At 43.3% G+C, this 20945-nt stretch overlaps 1 protein-coding gene across 3 annotated transcripts in view; it reads left to right on the plus strand.

The window, feature by feature from the left end:
- ttll7 (tubulin tyrosine ligase-like family, member 7) overlaps window positions 1–12483 on the plus strand; it is a 67725-nt gene extending 55242 nt beyond the window's left edge. Inside the window, exons 19-23 of one of the 3 annotated variants that reach the window (XM_068707430.1) lie at window positions 1508–1668; window positions 3887–4060; window positions 5505–5608; window positions 9866–9970; window positions 10791–10878. In XM_068707430.1, coding sequence (XP_068563531.1) covers window positions 1508–1668; window positions 3887–4060; window positions 5505–5608; window positions 9866–9948 — 522 coding nt within the window. In that variant the 3' untranslated portion in view covers window positions 9949–9970; window positions 10791–10878. Of the gene's footprint in view, window positions 1–1507; window positions 1669–3886; window positions 4061–5504; window positions 5609–9865; window positions 9971–10790 lie in introns of all 3 variants that reach the window. The other 2 variants (XM_068707432.1, XM_068707431.1) reach the window with 2 other exon arrangements.
- The last annotated feature ends 8462 nt before the right edge of the window (window positions 12484–20945 follow it).

The raw sequence follows: 20945 nt of genomic DNA on the forward strand, positions 1-20945 counted from the left end.
TTCGGCCAGTTATTAATACTTAATTAACTTATAACAATTAAAAACAGTTAGATTCAGAGATAATGTTTCATTTTCAGATATATCTTGAAGTAAAAATGGGCCAGATTTATCTTTTGACACCTGTACAAGTTTCCTGCCTGCACCCTTGCATCCCAGCCCACACTGTCACCCTGTATAGAATGGACGTTGTTAAAATCGGTGAATATGACAAAATGTCACCGCTCCTACCTGTTCCTTTGAATCCTTTTAAAAAACTTTTAAAGTACGAAAATAATCCCCAAATAAAGCTTCAGGGGAAAAAAGAAGAAAAAAAGACACGCATGAAGATCATTATCATGTCAGACAGTGAGAGGTAGAAACACCAAATATGATGTAAACAAAACAGAAGAGGGGACAAGACGGGAAATGCCATCCGGTAGGCGTGTCAGTAATGATGTGATCTCTCAGCCACCGCTTTCTGCACAACTGTGCTCGGCTGTGTTGTGGGCTGTGGCGATGCGAGCCGATGTTTTATTTGGAGTGGAGCAGCCTAATGAGCAGCAGGCAGAGGTCAGGAATGTAGCGCCCACTGCTCTGCCATCTGATTACCATACCAAAACATATCTGTGTGTGTGTGTGTGTGTGTGTGTGTGTTTACTCATCTATCAGTTTGTCGGAGTGTGTATGCGTGTGTCTCGCTTGCCTCATATTGGAAATCTTCCCTCTTCGCATCACACGCACACACAGTCAGACGGGAACGTCAGTAATGAGGAGCGAGGAATCAAAGTAGAAGAGCCACAGTGCTGCACTCTGAGCGGGGTGAAAAGAGAAAGAATAGGGGAGGAAGAGAAGGCAGTGAGGTGGGAAGGGATGGGAATATGAAGAGGGGAAGATGGAAGGCTGGTGCAGGTGTCCTCAGACCGCCTGGGAACTTCTGTCACCTTCTCTCCATGACTGACGTCGGTGCAGCAATTAGTCCTCTCCCCTGCTCTCCACTGTCTGCCCCAGCAGTTTTTTTCCTCCTCGTTCTACCACAGCCACACACACACACACACACACACACACACACACACACACACACACACACACACACACACACACACACACACACACACACACATGCATGTGCATGCTTTACCATGAATGCAGAGATAAACCTGCTGAAATCCTCATTACATGTGTTTAATGTTTGATTAAATTAGTTTTCAGGATGTGTTGGTGCATTTACAATATGTGTTGATGTTCTCGGGTGTGTGCATGCATCCGTCTGTGTATTCATTAAAGTGAGCCTGCTCTCTGTTACTGAGTGAATGCATTAGCCTCTGTGATTGCTAATTCTAAGGTACGTAAAAAAAAAAGAGAGAAAGAAATCTTACAGTTGGAACAAATGCCAACTCACGCATTATCAATTAGAAATGCTGACACCTTTTGTCTTGCAAGAGTAATTTCCTTCATTATGACACTCTTGATTTAAGTCGTTGCTCTCTTGTTTCCCCCCCATCGCCCTCTCACTTTCTCTGTCACTCAGGTGTTGGACATTGTTCGTACAAATGTCCGCTCGGTGCTGCAGCGGATCTGGAGGGAGCCGGATGTAGAAAGTCTCCACCTCTACCGGCTCTTTAACCGCGTCTTCAACCGGCTGCTCTGGAGTCACGGCCAGGGCCTGTGGAACTGCTTCTCCAACACTGGGTAGGCCAGTCTTTGCAAGGTTGTGAGCTTGGTTTTAGATGAGGATGGAATGGCTGGGATATGCTTGAAAGTAGACCGTTAGTGTTTAACCACCTCACAAGGGCAAAAAGCCTGCCATCATAGAATAAGTACATGCAAGAAATTTTAATATTTTATCTGTAATTGGTGACTTAGACCAAGACCAACTAACCAAGACAAAAAAATCAAATCAAAAGAGATGTTGAAAATGTGCCCAGAGCATCACAAAGAACACCCTTGGATGAACAGAGATCTTCATGGACACTTATTCTTCTACCCCACACAAACAAGTGATCACACTGCTGGCCAATTATCACTCAATTCATTGCATAGCACCACTCTTTTATCTCCATAACTAGAAGTTCACGCTCCTCGCAATCTTCCCATGTCCTTAAGCCCAGTGTTCGTCAATAGATATCATTTTCAGTGACAGCAGAGACAATTTGCCATTTTTATTCAGTATGACGAGGGAAGCAACTGCAGCTGAATGACAGAGAATGAGTGACAGACCGACCAGACCCCGCTGCACTTTCCTGAAAGCTCTTGGGGATGAAAGAAACATGTTCCTCTGGGGAGGCTGGGTGCAAATTAAGGTCACAAATCTGGGCTGTTAATCAGGGCTTTTTCACAGGTGAGAGCAAGGAAAGGAGAGGGGAGGAATGGAAGCAGGAAGGAGGTGAATGAAGGCCTCTCAGTTCTTTTAGTACGGTGTGTTATCAGATACTTTCAAGTTTTCATTTGGCTTCTTTTTATTTATTTATTTCTCCTACTTTTTTGATGGCGACACTAAGTGGCTTCCTACAAAATGAGTCACTGCAGTGACAGCCAACTTGATCGTGTTCCTATAGAAACCCTAAAACAGCACACACACACACACACACACACACAACTAATGTTTCTCATCAGTGGTTCACATTGGCTTTCTTAAACACACATTTTGCTTGACTCAAAGACAAGAATGGTTTCCATACATGCAGCAAAACAGACAGACAGACAGACAGACAGACAGACAGACAGACAGACACACACACACACAGACAACCCTCACATTCAGACAGCTGCTGCGCCGGTAGCTTTTCATCTCGTCTGTGATGGAGGTGTGACCTTCTTGCATCTCCTCCTCTCCATATTCTTTACAGTTCAGTTGCTCAGTGGCCGTGCTTCCCTCGACACAGAGGGCTCAGAGGGTGTAACTGAAGTCTCTGCCCACAGCTCTCCCTTTTATTCCTCCCTAACTTCCTTAGCAGTCGTAATTGAGGGAGAGTGAGGAAGGCAGTGAGTGGCTGATAGAGATGAAGGGGATGATAAGCAGAAGGTGAGAAGGGGGGGGGGACCTGGCGACGGAGAAAAAGGGAGGAGATTGATTGAAAATGAGACATCGTAGGAAAAGAAAACCAGGAGAGAAAAGGTTGGGTGGATTAGCCTAGCCTAGCCTCAGCTACCCCCAGCCCACTGCGCCCCATGCAGCTCGGCTGATCCAGCTAGAATCCCAGGCTACCGTCTGGCCCCTCCCTCCAACAGGCCACGGCCCAAACATGGATGAACCCAACAGGGGGGCTCGATGTCACGCTGCGACAGAGAAGCGGTGCGCCTCGAAAAGCACACGCCAAATCAGAGTGCAGCACCCCCACCCCCACCCCTCGCTGTCTCCTGTTTGATATTTTATCTAAGGGACTTAACAACAATCAAACGGCCTAGCAGCTATTGTGGGCGATGAATTCAACAGGCTTTGAAAACGACTTAGAGAAAGACAATGAAAAAACTCAGTTTTGAACCCTTTTGAGAGGAAGCACCCCCCACCTCCTAAGGAGTGAAAGGGGGTGGACATCAAACGCACCCCCCTGGGTTGTGTGTCTCAGTTGTTGAAGCTCTCTCACAGTCAGGGGTATGTCCGGGGTTGTAAAGGGGGTTAACTGTACTCGGATTTGTTTCATCCTTCCTCCCTGTGCGTCTTCCTGCATGTCTGCGTGTAAGTGTTCATGCAAATGTATATGCACACATGTACCGTAAAGGCCAAACAGAAGGAAGAACATACAGTATAACCATATAAATGAGTGTGACTTAATCCGTGTGTCTGCACGATGCATACACCTGATATGCATGTACTTTATACTTGTGCATACTGATGAATACATGGTGATGATTATCTTTAACTGACTTTATCTGAGTGTGTGTGCTTGCCCTCTTGTTTGCGCTCCAGTTCATCGTGGGAGACCATCTTCAGTAAGAGCAGCGAGGTGGTGTCACCTCAGGAGCTGCTGTGCTGCCGCCGGCTGGTCCAGCTGTGCCGAGACTGCCTGTTGGTCGTCTACAAGTTTGTCTCAGAGTCCCGCGGCTCTTTGACCGGACTCAGTCCAGAGTGGGACGACACCAGGTGAGAAGGAAACCCAACCCTTCAATGACTTCCCCCTGAGGTCTTTATTTCTGAAAGATTCTTAAAGCTTTGCTGCTGTAATAGATAGTTCATTATACAATATGGTGGCTGCATAAAATGGGATTCAAGAGTCTACTGGTAGGTCCCAGGTTAAAGCTGTTCTCTGTTTAGTGAAAAAAATGCCCCTTGTGGGATTAATAAAGTAACTATCTATTTATCTCTATCATTGTTCAAGACGTGGGAAGGGCATTCATCTAAATGCCTGAAAAGTCTTCAGACCCATAAATACATTATTTTCTTATATTGTCCTAGTTTACAGATTAAACTAGTGCGACGTATGTACGGTCATAACGGGTTAAAAACACTAAAAAGCCACAACACACTACATATCAGGGGAAGGAAATTTAGCACACCAGGATATTGGACCTGAGTTAAGATTACCAGGAGACATCCTTAGTGATGGGAATATGTATTTAGGTGTCTTCCTGTTATTTAGGTCTAGATAGAAACTGGTTAAACCTGAGTTTGTGAAAGCAGATGCCTAGCTATTAACTTTGTTAAAAGTACCTTTAGAAAGTTCTGGAAAATAAATAAATGAACACACTTTGACACACAAGAGATCTTTGATTTGAAAATCTCAACAGCAATGATTTTGAAACCTCTCTTAGGGAACATTTCCCCTCTCTCCTCCATGGAGACTTAGAGCCATCATCTTTATCAAATAACCCAGATTAAACAAACAAAACAAAAAAATCTGCCTCATTCTATTTTTAAGGTTGATCCCCGCAGGAGACAGCAGCTCAGGTTTGGAGTGAGGGAACTTTTAAAGCACGTATGCTTTGGGCTGGCAGACAGTGAGGGAGGGGGCTGGGGAGAGGGAGAGAGGGAGAGAGGGAGTGTGCTGTTAACAGGAAATAATGGCCCACAGATTAGCGCTCAGGTTAGCCCGGGGCCCCCCGAGGCCTGCTTAATTCAATTAGAGCCCAGATGAGCCTGTGCAGCAAATGACCTTACGAGAGAGGGAGAGAGAGAGAGCTCTTTTTTTTCCTGGGGCCTCGCTTTACATGATTCATAACTCTTGCGCATATTTTAACAGGCTATCACTTTGCGCCTCCAGTATTAAAACCTCTGCTGTTAAAAGAAAAAAAGTGTGTGGGGTTTGTGTACAGTTGTTAGCCACTTATGTCTTGACTAATCTGACATTGTTGCTATTGATTGTTTTATCTTTAGCATATTTATTTTGAGGGTGTTTTAAGGAATATGAATTAGTGGACTATGAGGATTTTAAGATAAGACTGTAATTGGATTTAATAAATCAAGCATACACAAAATGACACATTGGTGTACCCATATGTTTGCAGTAGGTGTCCTTCAGAGTCCATGTAAGCATGCATTGGTCTGTCTCTCCTTATTTCTTCTGTCTATATATGTCTGTGTAAAAAAGCTTACCATTTGCTGCTGGACCAGCCTCTACCCATGGCTCCACCCCTGCTGCTGTCGCTGCCGCTTCTTCTTCCTCTTCCTCCGTCTCTTCGCCCCTCGACGCAGGTCTTTGCTTGGTTTAGTTCTGCTAAACCCCTCCCCCACCATCTACCAGCACCGTCCCTGTTCCCTGCTCTCCGCTGCTCCCCACCACCTCACCGCTGTAACAAAGGCTTGGCCCCACCTGCCCGATGATGGTTGTTTTAGCTGCACAACCAACAGTCTAGCATGGTCTCCTCTCCTTTCACTCGACAATATTTGGATTGACTTAAACATGAAAATCGGATGCGTTTCATATGATCTGATGCCCAAAACAATATATTTGAAAGGAAGGAGGAGATAGGAGAAGAAAGCATATTAAGACTGTTGAGAGCACTGTTTGTCCGCACCGTAACCATTCGGCCAGCTTGCTGTACATCACCAGCCAATCATCCTGCTGCCACATGCTTAACTGTGCCTTTCACTCGATGCGTTTATCAAGAGCATCTCACACTGAGTGCATTCTTAGTACAAGTGGCCTCAGTGGGAGCTGAGCATCTCACCTACACCACATCAGTGCCATGATCAGCCTCAGCACCGCTCTTTTTCTTGTCACAACAAGACAGAAAATGGCTCGGCTTGCATCGTGCGCTTTGCAGTCTCACAACACACACGGGTTCACATCTCTCCATCAGGCATGCAGGGAACAGTCGCAACCCGTCGCCACTTCAGACAGAAGAGAAGCAATTAAGATTATTTTCTCATTGATGCATACGCTTTCTATGAGAGGGTAAATTGTGTGTGTGAGAGTGTGTGCGTGTTCATGCACATGTCATGTGACTGTTACGGAGTGATTAGCGGTCCCTCTTCAATGTTTTACACTGAAACTAACCTCAAACTATTTCTATCAAGCTGTGTTCACGTCCAACTGACACAGACATTTAAAGGATACATTCTATTTACAGATACATAGATTGCTATTTTGTTATACCATTTCCAATTTCCACGTTTTTTTAAAAGATTTTGCAGATTCCAATTTTCTTTCTAAGAACTATAATTGACAGAAAGGCTCTAGACTTCCTTTTTTTACCACGGCCCCAAAGTCTGTGTAAACCATGAACAACTCTAACTGTTATCCTATAACTTAGTTATTGTCACCTATAGTGGTTATTTGCATTAAAACACACAATTCAAATGATTAGGAAATAAATGATTGTATTTTAATTGAAATACTTGCTTTGATTAAAACACATCTTTGCATTAATAGTTGTACTTATGTTTTATGAGATGCTTTGAGCTAGTGTCAGTAAGTTAAACAGATCATAATTCCATCTTTGATATTCATTTTATATTTCTGTGAAAACATCTCCTTCAAACAACTGTATTTATTAAATTTTCTAGCCCAAAACTACATTTTACAAGAATACAATCGAACACATCATGATAGCATTATAATTTATCTTGTCTCGATACCAATTTAGAGAGTAGAGCGTGAACATACCATCATGCAAGTCAGTGCAGCCGCCATTAAAGTTAGCTGCTAGCTCTATAATAAGACTGTGCTAGGGAGAGACTTATTTTGGACTTGCAGTTGTGATAAATTGTGAACTTCATGTCTTCTTCACTCACTGAAAACATGTTGGGCGTGGCCGGTTACTGTGTATCTTGCGGCAGCCGCGCGCAAGTGTAAATATGATCGGCAACAAATTGGAAATATGAAACTGACCGGCCAGCCAGCGGTCATGTGAACCAGTCGTTCTGCTGAACAGAGTCTGGTTTCGATCGGCAACTAATCAATCAGTGCATCTCTAATTCTATTTTCCCATATGCACTGTGCATGGAAAGAGGATTGTGCATTTCCTACACCGTGTCTCACATTGGAATGTAATGTAAACTTGTAAATTAATGATTTAATAATAAAACAATAATTAGGTTTATTATATCTGGTCAACATCACAACTCCACTGAACTAAACTGAATGGAGAAATTGTGGGTCAAGAAATGATTCCCATTAGATGACCAGGTACTGACCAGCCATAGTTAATACCACAGTCATTAATGACACCTGGGTACTATGTATGACATTTGTCAAAGACTCAAGTGGACAGATGTTTTACGGGTTCCAGTTCTGAAAGAACAGTTTGGCAAACCTCCACATTCTGGCTACTTGAACCACTGCACACCATCAATCGTCACATATTCAGGCAAATTCGCACTAACAAACTCAATATCCACTTAGCCTCTTGTGCATGTACACGCACATACATGACATGCACTCACAGAGCTCTCGGCAGGCTTTGGCACACGTCAAAGTAGGTCTGTAGGCTGGGGTCTTTGGGGTCTCCATTGTTGACCACACCTGCCCACTCTTGTTCAAGCATCCTTCCCCTGTTGAGTGCCCTGATCAGGTATGTCAACAGCCCCATTGGTCTAAGCAAAGTCCTTCAGTCTGTGTGGGCAGATGAGAGGAAGTGGCCAAATAGCTCCACTAATGACTTTCTTGTTAAGCCTGAAATTACTGTCACTACCCAAAGACAATTTCCCCATGATGACAAAAGTTTCAGATTCTATTAACTTTCATCTGTCTGAAAAGTGTGGCAGTAATTAGGGTTAATTGGGGTGTTGAGCTGAATGTGGGCCGCAGATAACCTTCAAGGCTCTTTGTACCTCTTGGTTTATGATTGCGTCAGCTATCGCGGCAGTCTTTCCCTCCATCCTTAGTCGTGGCATTTTGTTTTTCCCTGGCCTCCTCTTAATGTGCTGTGGCAGTTGCATCTCGATGGAGGACTAAAGAGTAGGGTGGAAGGCCTGTCAGGAGGAACAGTGGTAGATTGTAGCTTTGCATGTCAGGAGCGGCGCAGGAGAGTATCTTTCCGTCTCCCTGTCAACTGATGGATTGAAGCAAAGCACAAGTGCATGAACAAGCCTCCCCCCTGGCTTTCAAGCATGCACGTTGTTAAGACCTTCTTCATGATCAAAAGGAGGACGAACCTGGAAGATACCGAATGTGAATCCAATTAAATATAGCCTGCAGAGACAGCGGCCGCTTGGACGTGAGAAGCCCTCCTACCCCACCCCTTGCCACAACCAGCACCGTGATGCTTTCTATAAGCAGAATATTCTCAAAGTGAATACCAGAGGATCTCTGAAGAACACACACTCGGGCTCCCAATGGATGTTCAATATTTGATTTTCTTTCTTTTCTTTTTTTTTTTTTTTTTACTGTCATTTCCATGCCTGGGCTCGAGGTTTTCAGCCAAAGCCTTATGGAAATGAAGGGGAGAAGAAAAAACACCACAATTCCATGAACAGAATCCCAATGGATGGATACGGGGAATCACATCGGCAGGCGATGGAATAAGGTGCCGAGCAAGGGGGAAGAGAAACATAACAAATGTAGAAAGAAATGAAAACAAGGGTGACACAAAATCATGGTATGGAATCACTAAATGTCACCTTGAAGACTGCACTTAGAAATAAATATGAAAGGCTTGAAGCAAAACACATCCTGCCCACCTGTTCTCTTGGGTTTAAGTGGAGGAGTTTAAGAAGTGCCGGACTGAGCCCTTGTTCACCAAGTCCAGTCAGAGAGAAGAGGATGTGCTGGAGGGATACCCACGGCCCACTTGAAGCTGCTTCAAGGACACTCTCGTTGGACTAAATGAAGTTAATTTGGATCTGTTCTAACTCTCCTGAGTCTGGGGCTGTGTTGAAGCGGGCGCCCTTAGCGACATGTGCTTTTTTTTTTTTTCTCTTTCCGGTCGACTTTAAAAGAAACTGCTCGGCTAATTTGTCCAAGAGCTATTTCACAAGGAGAGAGAGAGAGCTGTCAGAAGGAAAAAGTATGCTATCTCTGCACCAGCTTAAAAGAAGATATCATTTCTTCACTCTGTGATCCTCCACCCCACTGGCTCCCTTTTGATTAGATTGTCACATCTTAAACACTTCCACGGGGACTATTTCTTTTGCCCATTGTACTCTTTCAACTAAACCATTATTAGATGTATTTTTTATTAGCTAAAGATCCTTGCTGCGGAAGTGGCAAAAGGTCAAGCAATGTATAACATCACAATATGACAAGTAGTGCTGCAAAAGCCCATAAACGTAAGTCATTCTTCCAACTGGTCAGTCTGGAAGAATTCAAACTTCCCCTGTCTCATCTCTTCTCAACAGTATACCCCAAACATTTGCATAACCTTCAGTAAACTTTGCCCACGATCTGATCATCTCATCTGACATTGCTCTGACAACCATATCTGACTCATTTCCAGTAGCTAAGTAAGATGGGAGCAGGGTTCAGCCCCTCCTTACTCTCTCCCAACCTGACGCTGGTCTCATTCTCAGGTACTGGAACGCTGTTAGCAGGAGCTGCCTCACTGCTCTGTCTCGGTGGAAGGTGTCATAGAAAAGTCTTAGAAAGATACTGACGCCTATGCCTCGGAATGATAGGTGAGGATTTTCTGTTCATGATACCAAAAATTTAAGAAAAAGGTCAAAGTTGAAAAATTCAGTTGTCCTGAAAGCATCTGCTTCTATCAGTATAAGGTCAATCATTTATTTTTCTATGAGTACATAAATACTGCATATAACCTAATTAAACAGAACTCTAACTGAGAGTTTAGATTTGGTACATTACATAAAATTAGAGCTGGAATGATGAATCGATAACTCAATCAAATTAATCGTCAACTATTTTGATAATTGACTAATCAAAATAGTTGATATTAATCCCTGATAATAAAGCCAAACAATTGCTGTTTACACATTTTGAAATATGAGAATGTGATGCTTTTCTTTGCCATCCATGAAAGTAAAATGAATATATTTGGGTTTTGGACTGTTGGTCAGACAAAACAGGACATCTCGTCACCTTGGTGTGTTGGGAATTATAACCATCATTTTGCATTATTTTCTGACATTTTATAGACAAACTGCTCAGTTGATTAATCAAAAAAAAAAAGTAAATCGTCAGTTGCAGCAGCCCTACACACAATAACCTGGATGATATGGATCTCACAATCTCTTTTTCTCGTTTTCAAGGGGAGGGTGATTGAAATCACCAAGCTATTATTAAAGTTGACATGTGCAAATGGAGACGGCCGTAAAATGGTAGAATGGTAGAAATCTATAAAATGTGCAATGTGTGGTCTCAGTGCCGAGCGCTGATGCGCCCTAACCTCTAAATTGTGACCTATGCATATCTAATCCTCTCATTATGTTCATCCTTTCCCCTAATCCCTTCGTCCCTCGCTCGTGTCCGTCTGTCCAGGTATCTGCTGCCAGTGACCTCCCAGTTCATCATGAAGTGGCCTTCGTCCAGCTTTGGCCGCATCTCTTCGACAGTGCCACGGTCACGCAGCCTTTTCGCCGCCAGGATGGGCCACTTCTGAGGTCACCGCGGCAGCCCTGGCTCCCGACACCTTTTGACCTCAACCTCCCTCCTCTTGACTCTCACCCAGCCAAACTCCGATCTCAGATCTGAAGTCGAGGCAGCTCTGGAAACCGGCCGGAGCCTCAACCTGAGCCAATTCCCCCTTGTGGCAGAGCAACAAAGAAGGCCCGGATGATTATGGATTGCTAAAGGGTCTCGTTCAATTTAGACCAGTCTGGACCAGCCTAGACCAGCAGACCACCGGTACCCTCAAGCCCCACTTTTAGCCCCAGTAACACCAGACAATGGGTTTACCCCTCTTTTCTCATTGTAATTGCTGTATTATACCTACTCACTGTACAGTTACAAGTCATGGTACTGTAAAAGGAAAAAATAACAAATATTAAACAATGCAAGGATTATTTATTTATTTACTTACTTATTTTGTAAGGTATTCCATGAATGCAGTGAATGCTGATGCAGAATGCGGATATGGAATGATCAACAAAGCTATCCCTTATGTACATTTTTTTTATTTTTTTTGGCTGTAATCGGTTATTTTATGTCTGAATTTAATTTATTTAATAACTTATATGAGAGGCTTTATGTTTGTAAATGTTTCCACAGTCACTTTATGTTTCCAGTTTTTACAGCGGAGAGATGGTGCCCAGAGAATTCAAACTGTTTTTGAATTAGCAAACTTTTGAATGCTAATGCTTCATATTTTACCTGTGTTATATTGAGTGCAGCGTTATTAAGCAACACAACGTTTAGAATGTCAACGTAGTAAAGCCAAGCCTCTTTGCCTCTTAGAGAATGAGCTAACTTTGACGCCACAGCGCAGACAGCCAAACTTCAGTCTTAGGAGAGCACCCAGTTCCTAATATGCACTTTGCAGTATGTCACAGAATGAGACAGTGGGTGCACATAACAGTAGTGTTTGCATGCCTAGATTTGTAGTCCCTCGCCCAGATGAAGGAGGAGCTGCATTTGGAATATACTTGAAGTTTTGTGTTTTGTTTTTTTTGTCATTAATTATTGTGTCTTTGTAGCGGCTTCACTAAGAAGGAGACACTTCACTTGTGTCAAAGATAACAAGGGTATGTCACATCACTTTCAGATTGTGTGGCACGGTGAATGACTGGGACGAGCAGCTGCAGCCTTTTCTCCCACCGCACTGTAGGTACAGTGGCCACGGAGATCATGGATGTGCCAATAATAAGCACACAAACTTCATGTGTTCAGTTGGGTTTTATGTAGGGTATGTCATGAAAACACTGTAGGACCTCAGTTAGATAGCGTATTAAATATTGATAGGGAGAAACGCAGCGTTATATGTTTAGTAGTTTACTTGGCTCTGTGTTCTACCCAATGAAATGACACGAGACTTTTAAAGATGGTCGTCTGTCAGCGATACAGTGCAGTGTGCATTTTATAACATCAACCCTGACTAACAAGTGTTGCAGCAATGCTGTGCTAAATCTGCTCACATTTAATTCCCATACACTGATCACTGCACAATGCCAAATATTTTTTTTTATTTTGCCTGATTTTATTTGTGTTATTTAAAAGTAGTACTTTTTCATTGGAGGTGTGAGATTTTTAATTTTACATAGCAATAAAATGTTTAAACAAACGCACTTCCTCTTTTTGTCATTTGTTTTCTTCAGTGGTCCCCAATGTCTTTTTTACATTTTACAATTGCAGACGATTTTCAATGTTTTTTTATCCTTTAAACACAAAAATTAAACTTACCTTTTATTGTGGGACCATAATACATCCACAGAGTTTTTAGAAAGGTGCCAAATAAAAGATATTGCTTTTTCTAAAAGCAATGATTATGATTTGTAAAAATGTAAGGAATCCTAAATTAATGTTTTATTAATCTCTGGAAGATATCTGCCATTTGCTTGCCACATCGAACAAGACTTGAGAGCCAAAAGTATAACAACGTTGGTATCGTATCTGTGTCCTCACTCAAGTTGCCAGTTCATGTGGAAAAAAAGGGATAAATGAGTTTGATGGCTTCTCTCCAGTTACCTTATCAATCCCAACTGCTCAGCACCAAAAGGAGGCTGCCTCCGCCGTGCCTGGCCTCACTAGTGTCTGACTGCTCTCCATCAGGCTGCAGACTACATGACAATGTGGCAACAAGTGACAAATGATTCCTCACTTGACATGGCTGTCTCTCACTCCACTCGACTATGAAATATAGATTGTGCAACAAGCTTGTCAAGTAATGAGTACTTTTTCGATTTATCTCATTTATTGAGTAACTGCAGAACATGGGGTGAACCTAACACACAGCATTGGTACTCTCTCTTCAAGTCTGTTTACTTCCTGAATCCACCAATCCTGTCAAAACCCAGACACACAACAGAGCTGGTCTATAAGTAAAGATGCAAACTGGTTACCGGTTCTGGACAGAAGCGGTAACCAGTTGTTGTCAAGTGGTTACGCATCGACCCTGGCGGTGGGACGGCGTTATCAGCTGTAACCGCCGCATGAGAGCGGTGCACAATAGACGTTACTCAACCATCTCGTTACATTTTTGCCCGCAATGGACGGCAGATTGTGTAGACACAGACAGGAAATGAGGACAGAGAGGGAGGGGTATGACGTGCAATCTCACGATTATATCACAGCAAAGGGGCGTTGTTTGGCCCGACGCAAAACGGAGGCAATATGAAAGTTATAGACGCATTCCAATTGATATTGTTAAAATGAATGATAATTGTCACGATAAAAGTGTATTTCTGCTGCATTCAAATGTTCTGTTACAATTCCGCAAGTAGCACGTTGATGGTCAATAATCTTCAGTGTTATTTCTTTAAACAACTAATTAGCTGAGATAGTATCAATAGAAGTCGGCGCTGTGAAGCAAATACTGGGGAAAATCAATCAAGCAAAACCAATTAGAAACATTGAATTGAAGTGCCGTTGATCTCTGATGGATTTGGAACTTCCTGTCCACCTGATATCCGTTAGTCCGGCGGCTCTCTGGCTATCTGGGTCAGCCTCTGAGTGATATCACATTTCACACAAGAGGCCTCGGTGGACGGGTGACACTCCTGAACTGTCACTCGCCCCCGAAATGAGAGTGTGTACCCAGCAGCCCTTTTCTTGTACCATCTTGACCCGAAAGCCACCCTGCACGGATGATCGTTTGTGAGCAAACGGCTACCCTCAAGAAGAACAAAGTCAGTTTTTATTTAGACCTGTAAAAGCAGCATGGCCTCCAGGTTCTTGTGACCTTTCCAGCCCTCCATCTCTCTCTCACTCCCTCTTTCTGTCAGCAGAAAAGGTGCAGGGCCGTAACCTTGAGGCTCTCTTGCCTCCGCCTTGGCCGCGGCCTCCGCAACCAGACTGCGGCGGAGGCTGACAGTCTGGCGCTGTGACCCCTGCGTGCTGTCCAAAAATATCTCCCCCAGCAACAGTGCTGCACCGTACTGTCCTGACCTTTCCACTCGTCAATCTCCGAGGCCCCATCCCATCAATTTCTGCCTCCCTCTCTCCCCTACCTGAGCGTGGTCCAGGCAGCTTTGCAGCCAGTGTCCAGCCTTTTCTTTTCACAACACCCAGATGACCCAGTTTCAGGGCCCTGAGCCGACCTCTCCGGCTTTGAGAGTAAAAAAGCGACCAGGAGCTGTGAGAGAGGTGGATGGTTCAGATGAGATAAGGAAGCGCGCGCGCGCACACACACACACACACACACACACACACACACACACACACACACACACACACACACACACACACACACACACACACACACACACACACACACACACACACACACACACACACACACACACACACACACACACACACACACACACACAAGCTCTCGCAGCAAACACAGATGGCCGAGCTTAAAAAAAAAAACGCAGCTTTTTTGTGCTCTTAATCCACTATTTCAAATGACATGGAGGGAAAAGAGCAGTGTGATTTGTTCTGTAATTATGACTGGCTGAGTGAGGTGTCCAGAGGCTCGGCTGCCCTCCTTTCTCTTTCTAGTGAAGCTTTAAAAGTGGAGCCCGTAGTGGTTTGTATGCTTTCAAAAGTGACCTTTCTTATCAGACAAATATTGCCTGTGTACAGCCTCTGTGTGTGTGTGTGTGTGTGTGTGTGTGTGTGTGTAGGATTATGTATCTCTGCTGCCCACTCAGTGAGTAATGTACTGTGCTATATGTGTGTGTCTGTGTGTGTGTGTGTGTGTGTGTGTGGGTGTGTGTGGTCGCATGTTCACATATGTTAACTGCTGTGTATTATTAGTATTTCAGGCCTCACACCTGCCTCTGTGTCCTGGTATTTGTGTGTTTTATGTGTATTCTCAAAGGGAGGCATTCAATGACACCCGCTGCCATACATTATCTGTCGGGCCTCGTTTACAACATCTTTGCTCTCAGCAGGGGTCCTGCCTGTAACCGACACATAAACCAACAGATAAACACATGCACACTGAGGAGCCTGGATGGTCTTCACTCAGCTCGTCCCAGTGGCTCAGGTTATTTACCACACACACATTTCTGTTTACTCTGCAACACATTTTAATTTCTTTAACCAAAATATATTTTGCTAGTAAGAGGACGTTTCTAGCAGGTGGTAATATGATTAAAATGTGACTTCTGGTTGTTTGTTTTTCTGTTTAATTAACATGGTGGCCGTATTTCATTTAAATACTCATAAGATTAAAACATAATTAGGTAATAAAGTTATATTTATACAATGTAGTTTTGTTGTAAGCCTGAATTTGGACTAATGCAGAAATGATGAGTCCACTAACTCATTAGTAGTTCAGCATAAAATGAATAAATAAATCAGTTGTTTAAGTCATTCTCAAGCAAAAAAGAGAAATAGTGTGTGCTTTCATCCTCTTAACATGGACTGTTGGTTAGACCAGTGGTTCCCACAGTGGATGCTGGTGGGAGTCGTTTGGGAACTACTGTTCCCCATTTAAAGGTGTCACCCTGTGCTTTGAGAAGTTGTGTTAATAATCTTTAATATTGTATGAATTCATGGATTATTGGTAAAAGTAAAACAGATTAGTCAACAATGAAAATAAGCATTAACTACAGCCCTCTTTTGGACTTTCCAGCATATTTTGTCCTCTGACCCAGCTCATCTTTCAGACATTCGAGTCACTGAAGCAATTAGCTGACTGACAGAACTCAATCTGCAGCTTCTTTGATAATCAATTAAGTGTTGTATTTCAATCAAATATGGAAAAAAGCTGATTCCAGCATCTCAAACATGAGGATTCAAAGCTCGTCTTTGTCAAATATGATAGTAAGCTGAATATCTTTGGGTTTTGAACTGTTTTTCGGACCAAACAAGACATTTGAATATGCCTCCTCCTCGGGCTCTGGGAAATTGTTGTAAACATTTTAATATAATCTGACATTTTGTAGACTAAACAATTGATTGACAAAATAATCACAGATTAATCATTATTAAAAAGAATCTTTTTTTTTTTACTTGTGTTTCTATTGAAATTATTTGTTTAAAGACCAGTTGACAATGTCTCTCCATAATTTACATAAATTGATTAATCAAATTACAAGTGTGATGTAAACAAACAAAACAGTTGAAAAAAGTGCATAATTGCCCATGTTAGTTGTGATCCACACCTAAGTCTCATCGCAACCATGGTGACAGCATTCATGCACGCGCATGCACGCGCGCGCGCACACACACACACACACACACACACACACACACACACACACACACACACACACACACACACACACACACACACACACACACACACACACACACACACACACACACACACACACAGCAGGATATGGAGCTAATTCAAGGTGAAATGTGTTTATTCAAGTCAAGGTCATCACGTTTTTGTCTTTCAACAAGCACAAAACGCTACATTAATCAAACTAAAAAGGAAATGTTGCATTGTGTGTAATGGAAAAGCATAATCTTTCATTATTTAGTTTCATGGCCAAACAATCACACACCATTGTTTATCAGTTTCTGTACCCTTCGTTTGCCCCGTTTGAAATTTAATGGTAAGCCGATGTTGGTTTGGTTGGCCCGAGTCCTGTTATGTTTCTTCTCTTCAGCCATCTTGTTATTGTTGTAGTTTTTTCCTCCACTTACCTGGGGGAGGGTAACACTTTTTCAGCTCTGCTTTGCTTCACATTCTCATTTTCACACATTAACACACTTCTACACCTGGGAGTTGTACGGTGACAGCTGGCTGCTGTTGGCTGCAGAGCGGTCACATGACTCTCACAGTTGTTTCTTGAAGAGGGCAGCAAGTTCCTTGTTCACCTTCCCCGCCAGATTTTAACACACACTCACACGTATATAACTTTTAAGTGACCTTCTACCTATAAACCTTTGTGGACCTGTCGACGCCGGCTGGGCAAACTTCTATGCAGAGCCGCTGAATCAGACTCACTATGCTGCAGCACTTCCAAATGCTAACCTTGGTTTCAACACTCAAGGAGCCTACTGTACTTTGTTCCAGCCACGGGGGGGTTATAGATGAGCACAGTTCTGCATATGGCCATCATTCACAGCCCCGGGCTCCCCCTGAGTGTGTGTAACAAATGGAGCCGAGCAGTAAAGGTATTAATGTGAAGGAACGAGCCCTGTGGTGGAAGTACAGCAGGAAGTCACTTTCTCTCCCATCTGGCCCCTAACAAGATGGAGAGGAGCAGGCAGGTGTGAGCGGTGGTCTGCTCCTCCGCTGGCTTGATTAGCACTTCTGATGGGCGAGAAGAGAGGAGGACAATCCTCGGCGTAAGGCTGTCACTCTCTCTCCATCCCCTCTCTCGTACATCTCCTCGCCTCCTCTGTGATCACTGCTCTCTGTCCCTCGCTCTGCAGCGAGCGGGAGAGAGGGAAGACTCAAAATGAGAATAAATGAGGTGTGAGGAAGGCGTCCGGGCAGTGTGCCTGTTTGTGTGCATGTGTGTATGTGTGTGTGTGTGTGTGTGTGTGTGTGTGTGTGTGTGTGTGTGTACCTGCCTTCTACCGTGTTCAGATCGCTTCCTCTAGCTGCAGTGTCAGGCTGTGGAGCCAAAGACCGTCCGGGGACTCTTCCTCCACTTGCTGTTGAGCGCCCCAGGGGATGGATTGAGCCTTGCAGGCTGGGATATTATCAATACAGTCCCTCCAGGCAGCCTGGGAGACAGGAGAAGGAGCCACTGACTCACTCTGCCTATTACTCTACTGCTGAGCATCAGCGTTTGGGGTGGAGGGTGGGGTGGGGGGGGGGGGGGGGGGGGGGGGGTTAGCTGGTTTGACTGGCGCCTCTGCCAACCACACCTCCATCTTTGTGTCATCCTTACCTGCTCAGTCCTTCTGACTCGCCTCCTCTTTGTTTGTTTCCTTCTTCTTGATCCTCCAATTTACTGTCCCTCCTCTGGCCTTGCTCCGTCTCTAACAGATGTCTTTATAATCGTCACACTATTATTCTGCTCTTTTCTTACTCATTCCCATGGCTTTGAAGGTGCCAAGTTGCGCCCTACACTTACAATGTGCTGCCCACTCCTGTAATTACACGTGTCCTGCTCTTTTCAACAGTGCCATCGTCACTCCTCTGCATTTTAAATCTCCGTCTCTACTTTGTTTCACAGTCGTTTGATATTCCATTTGTGTAATGAGGAGGTTGACCTTGTATTTGCATTTCTGAAAATTGCTTATAGTTGAAGCCGTCCACGTGTTGAACGGAAGCCAGAGAACTCATCATGAGATTTCTTCGGAAAAATGTTTTGCTGTGATCTTTTTTTATACGCTCATTGTGAATCCATTTGTTCCAAAATGTTCACCAACAGAAGGGAGATTCAGATGTGAAAGGCTGAAAACACATATTTCAGCAAGCATTAATATATAAAATATGGACTCAATGAAGATTTAAGGGTAATAGATGCATCGCTCACTGAGATTCTGTCTTATGTTCAAATTGTGGTCTTTTTTTTTTTTGCTTACACCTCTTTGCTGCCAACTTCACGAATGCCAAATCACTCCCAATCTTCCCTTTAACCTTGATGATTCACAGGGACAGATCTCTGGCCGATCTGCTCTCAGCGCCTGCACGAAGGAAACTGGAGAAACCCTCAACAGAAACCACAGCTCAGTCTCTGGAGCCAGCAGCCATTTTGAATCCCCCTCAGATGGTTTAAACAGCCATAACTGTGACCTCATCTTTTTGCGAAAACAAGAGGAATGTAAAAAGGGTGACCCTGCGAACCCTCTTAAAACTGGAAGGTTTTTCCCCTCCTAGGTCGGCAATCCCTTTTGCCTTTGTGACTCCACTTCATGTGTTATGGCTCCCCAGTTCCATTTTGTTCAAGACATTTTCCTGCAACAATAAGCCGGACACAGGTCACTGGTGTTAATGACCCCTCTGGTGATCCTTTTGGTGTCCAGGTCCTCTCCAGTAAAGTGAAGACAAACATGTCTGGTGTGGTAAATATCCCAGAGTGACTCACAAAAAGAGTTTTTCTCCCGCAGCTAATGACTGCCAGAGTAGGATCCAAAAAAATCTCAGATATATATATATATATATATATATATATATGTCACATTCTGAGCCTGATTTGTTAGTTTGCATAACTTCTTTCATAGCGTGGACATGTCGTGATGTTCTGCCTCGCAGCATTTTGTTTACTTAGATTAAATGCAGGACTTTCTTTTAAACTGGAGAGGCTGAATAGCTTGGCTTGGGGAGATTAGACTCCCCAGATTTAGGGAGAGATTTGTGTGTCAGATGTGCTGTGTGTGCATTTATTTTTTTGAAGTGTTTATATATGTGTGTGTGTGTGTGTGTGTGTGTGTGTGTGTGTGTGTGTGTGTGTATATGTGTGGTCACTGTGTGTATTGTGTATTTAGGCAAATCAGTTTGTTTGTGTTTCACTGGCAGTGTGGTAATTTTGCATGAAATCACTTTAGTAAATATAGCTGTTATCTTGTTCCTATCATGTCTCAGAAAGCCAGTCTTTTAAGGCTGACATTTTAAATATATCTACCCAAAGGAAGAGGCGCACCACTCAAGGTCCCTCAAAATTCCTTTCACCGGTGGTAAAACTCGAGTCACAGCTGCTCAAAATACTTCTGAAGTTAAGGTGGTACATCAAAGTAGCTTACGTAAATGGATGACTAAAACACAAACTTTCTTTCAAATGCATGGCTGACGTTAATTACCGTAGGTACTCAATGGGTGCAAATTGTTCTAGAGTATCTGTAGCTTTTCAGCGACTGAACAAGCTCAGTTTTCGATAATTAGTGGAGCATTCTCACAGCCACTGAAACTGGAAATAATTGGCTTCTCAGACTGTGTCTGCAGCTCTCGGCTTGTACAGCTTCATCTTTGAACCTGATGCCTTGTCAGCGCTACGTCACGACAATAATAATTGACAATATCACCATGAAACACCGTGCATGTTGAACACCTAAAAAGTTCAGTACAATTACATAAAATCAGGTTGTGATTTGCCGGGGAGTCGAGTCGATATATCCCTGCCTCTGCTGAATTAGTCCGTCCCGTCCTCCTCACAGTAATTAATGATACTTCACCAGAAGACCATATAAAATACCTAAAATAAAAATATTTATATATATTTAATCACACCAAATCGGACCAGGGGCATAAAGTGTGTGTGTGACCAAGTACACATGGCAAAATACTTAAAATCAGTTCTGTGGTAGTTCCTGATACAGTAGGTGTCTACAGGACTACATTTTTACTCACACAAACTCACAAGCTGAAAACAATTAAAGCGTCGCTGCTATTTATTTTGATGTTGACAGCACGTTGTGCACATGTTGCATTTTGAGATTATTTGGAGTTTATGAATAAGTGATTTGGCATGCCTGATCGAGTAGCGCTATCCGTATGTTAAAGAAAGGGGGAATTAATTCTGGTATATTAAAATAGCATTTCATCTTTTGACTTGTTGTGTAGGACTGCATCCCCTATGTGTCCACATGAGGAAAGGACAAGGGAAGAGAGTGAAAATATTGTGCTATCTGAAAAAAATTAAAATAAATAAAAAGATGAAAATATACCTGCAAATGCAG

Source organism: Cebidichthys violaceus, unplaced genomic scaffold (genome assembly GCF_023349555.1).
Source record: "Cebidichthys violaceus isolate CVI_PGR_0920_01 unplaced genomic scaffold, fCebVio1.0.p SCAF_13, whole genome shotgun sequence".
NCBI classification, from domain to species: Eukaryota; Metazoa; Chordata; class Actinopteri; order Perciformes; family Stichaeidae; genus Cebidichthys; species Cebidichthys violaceus.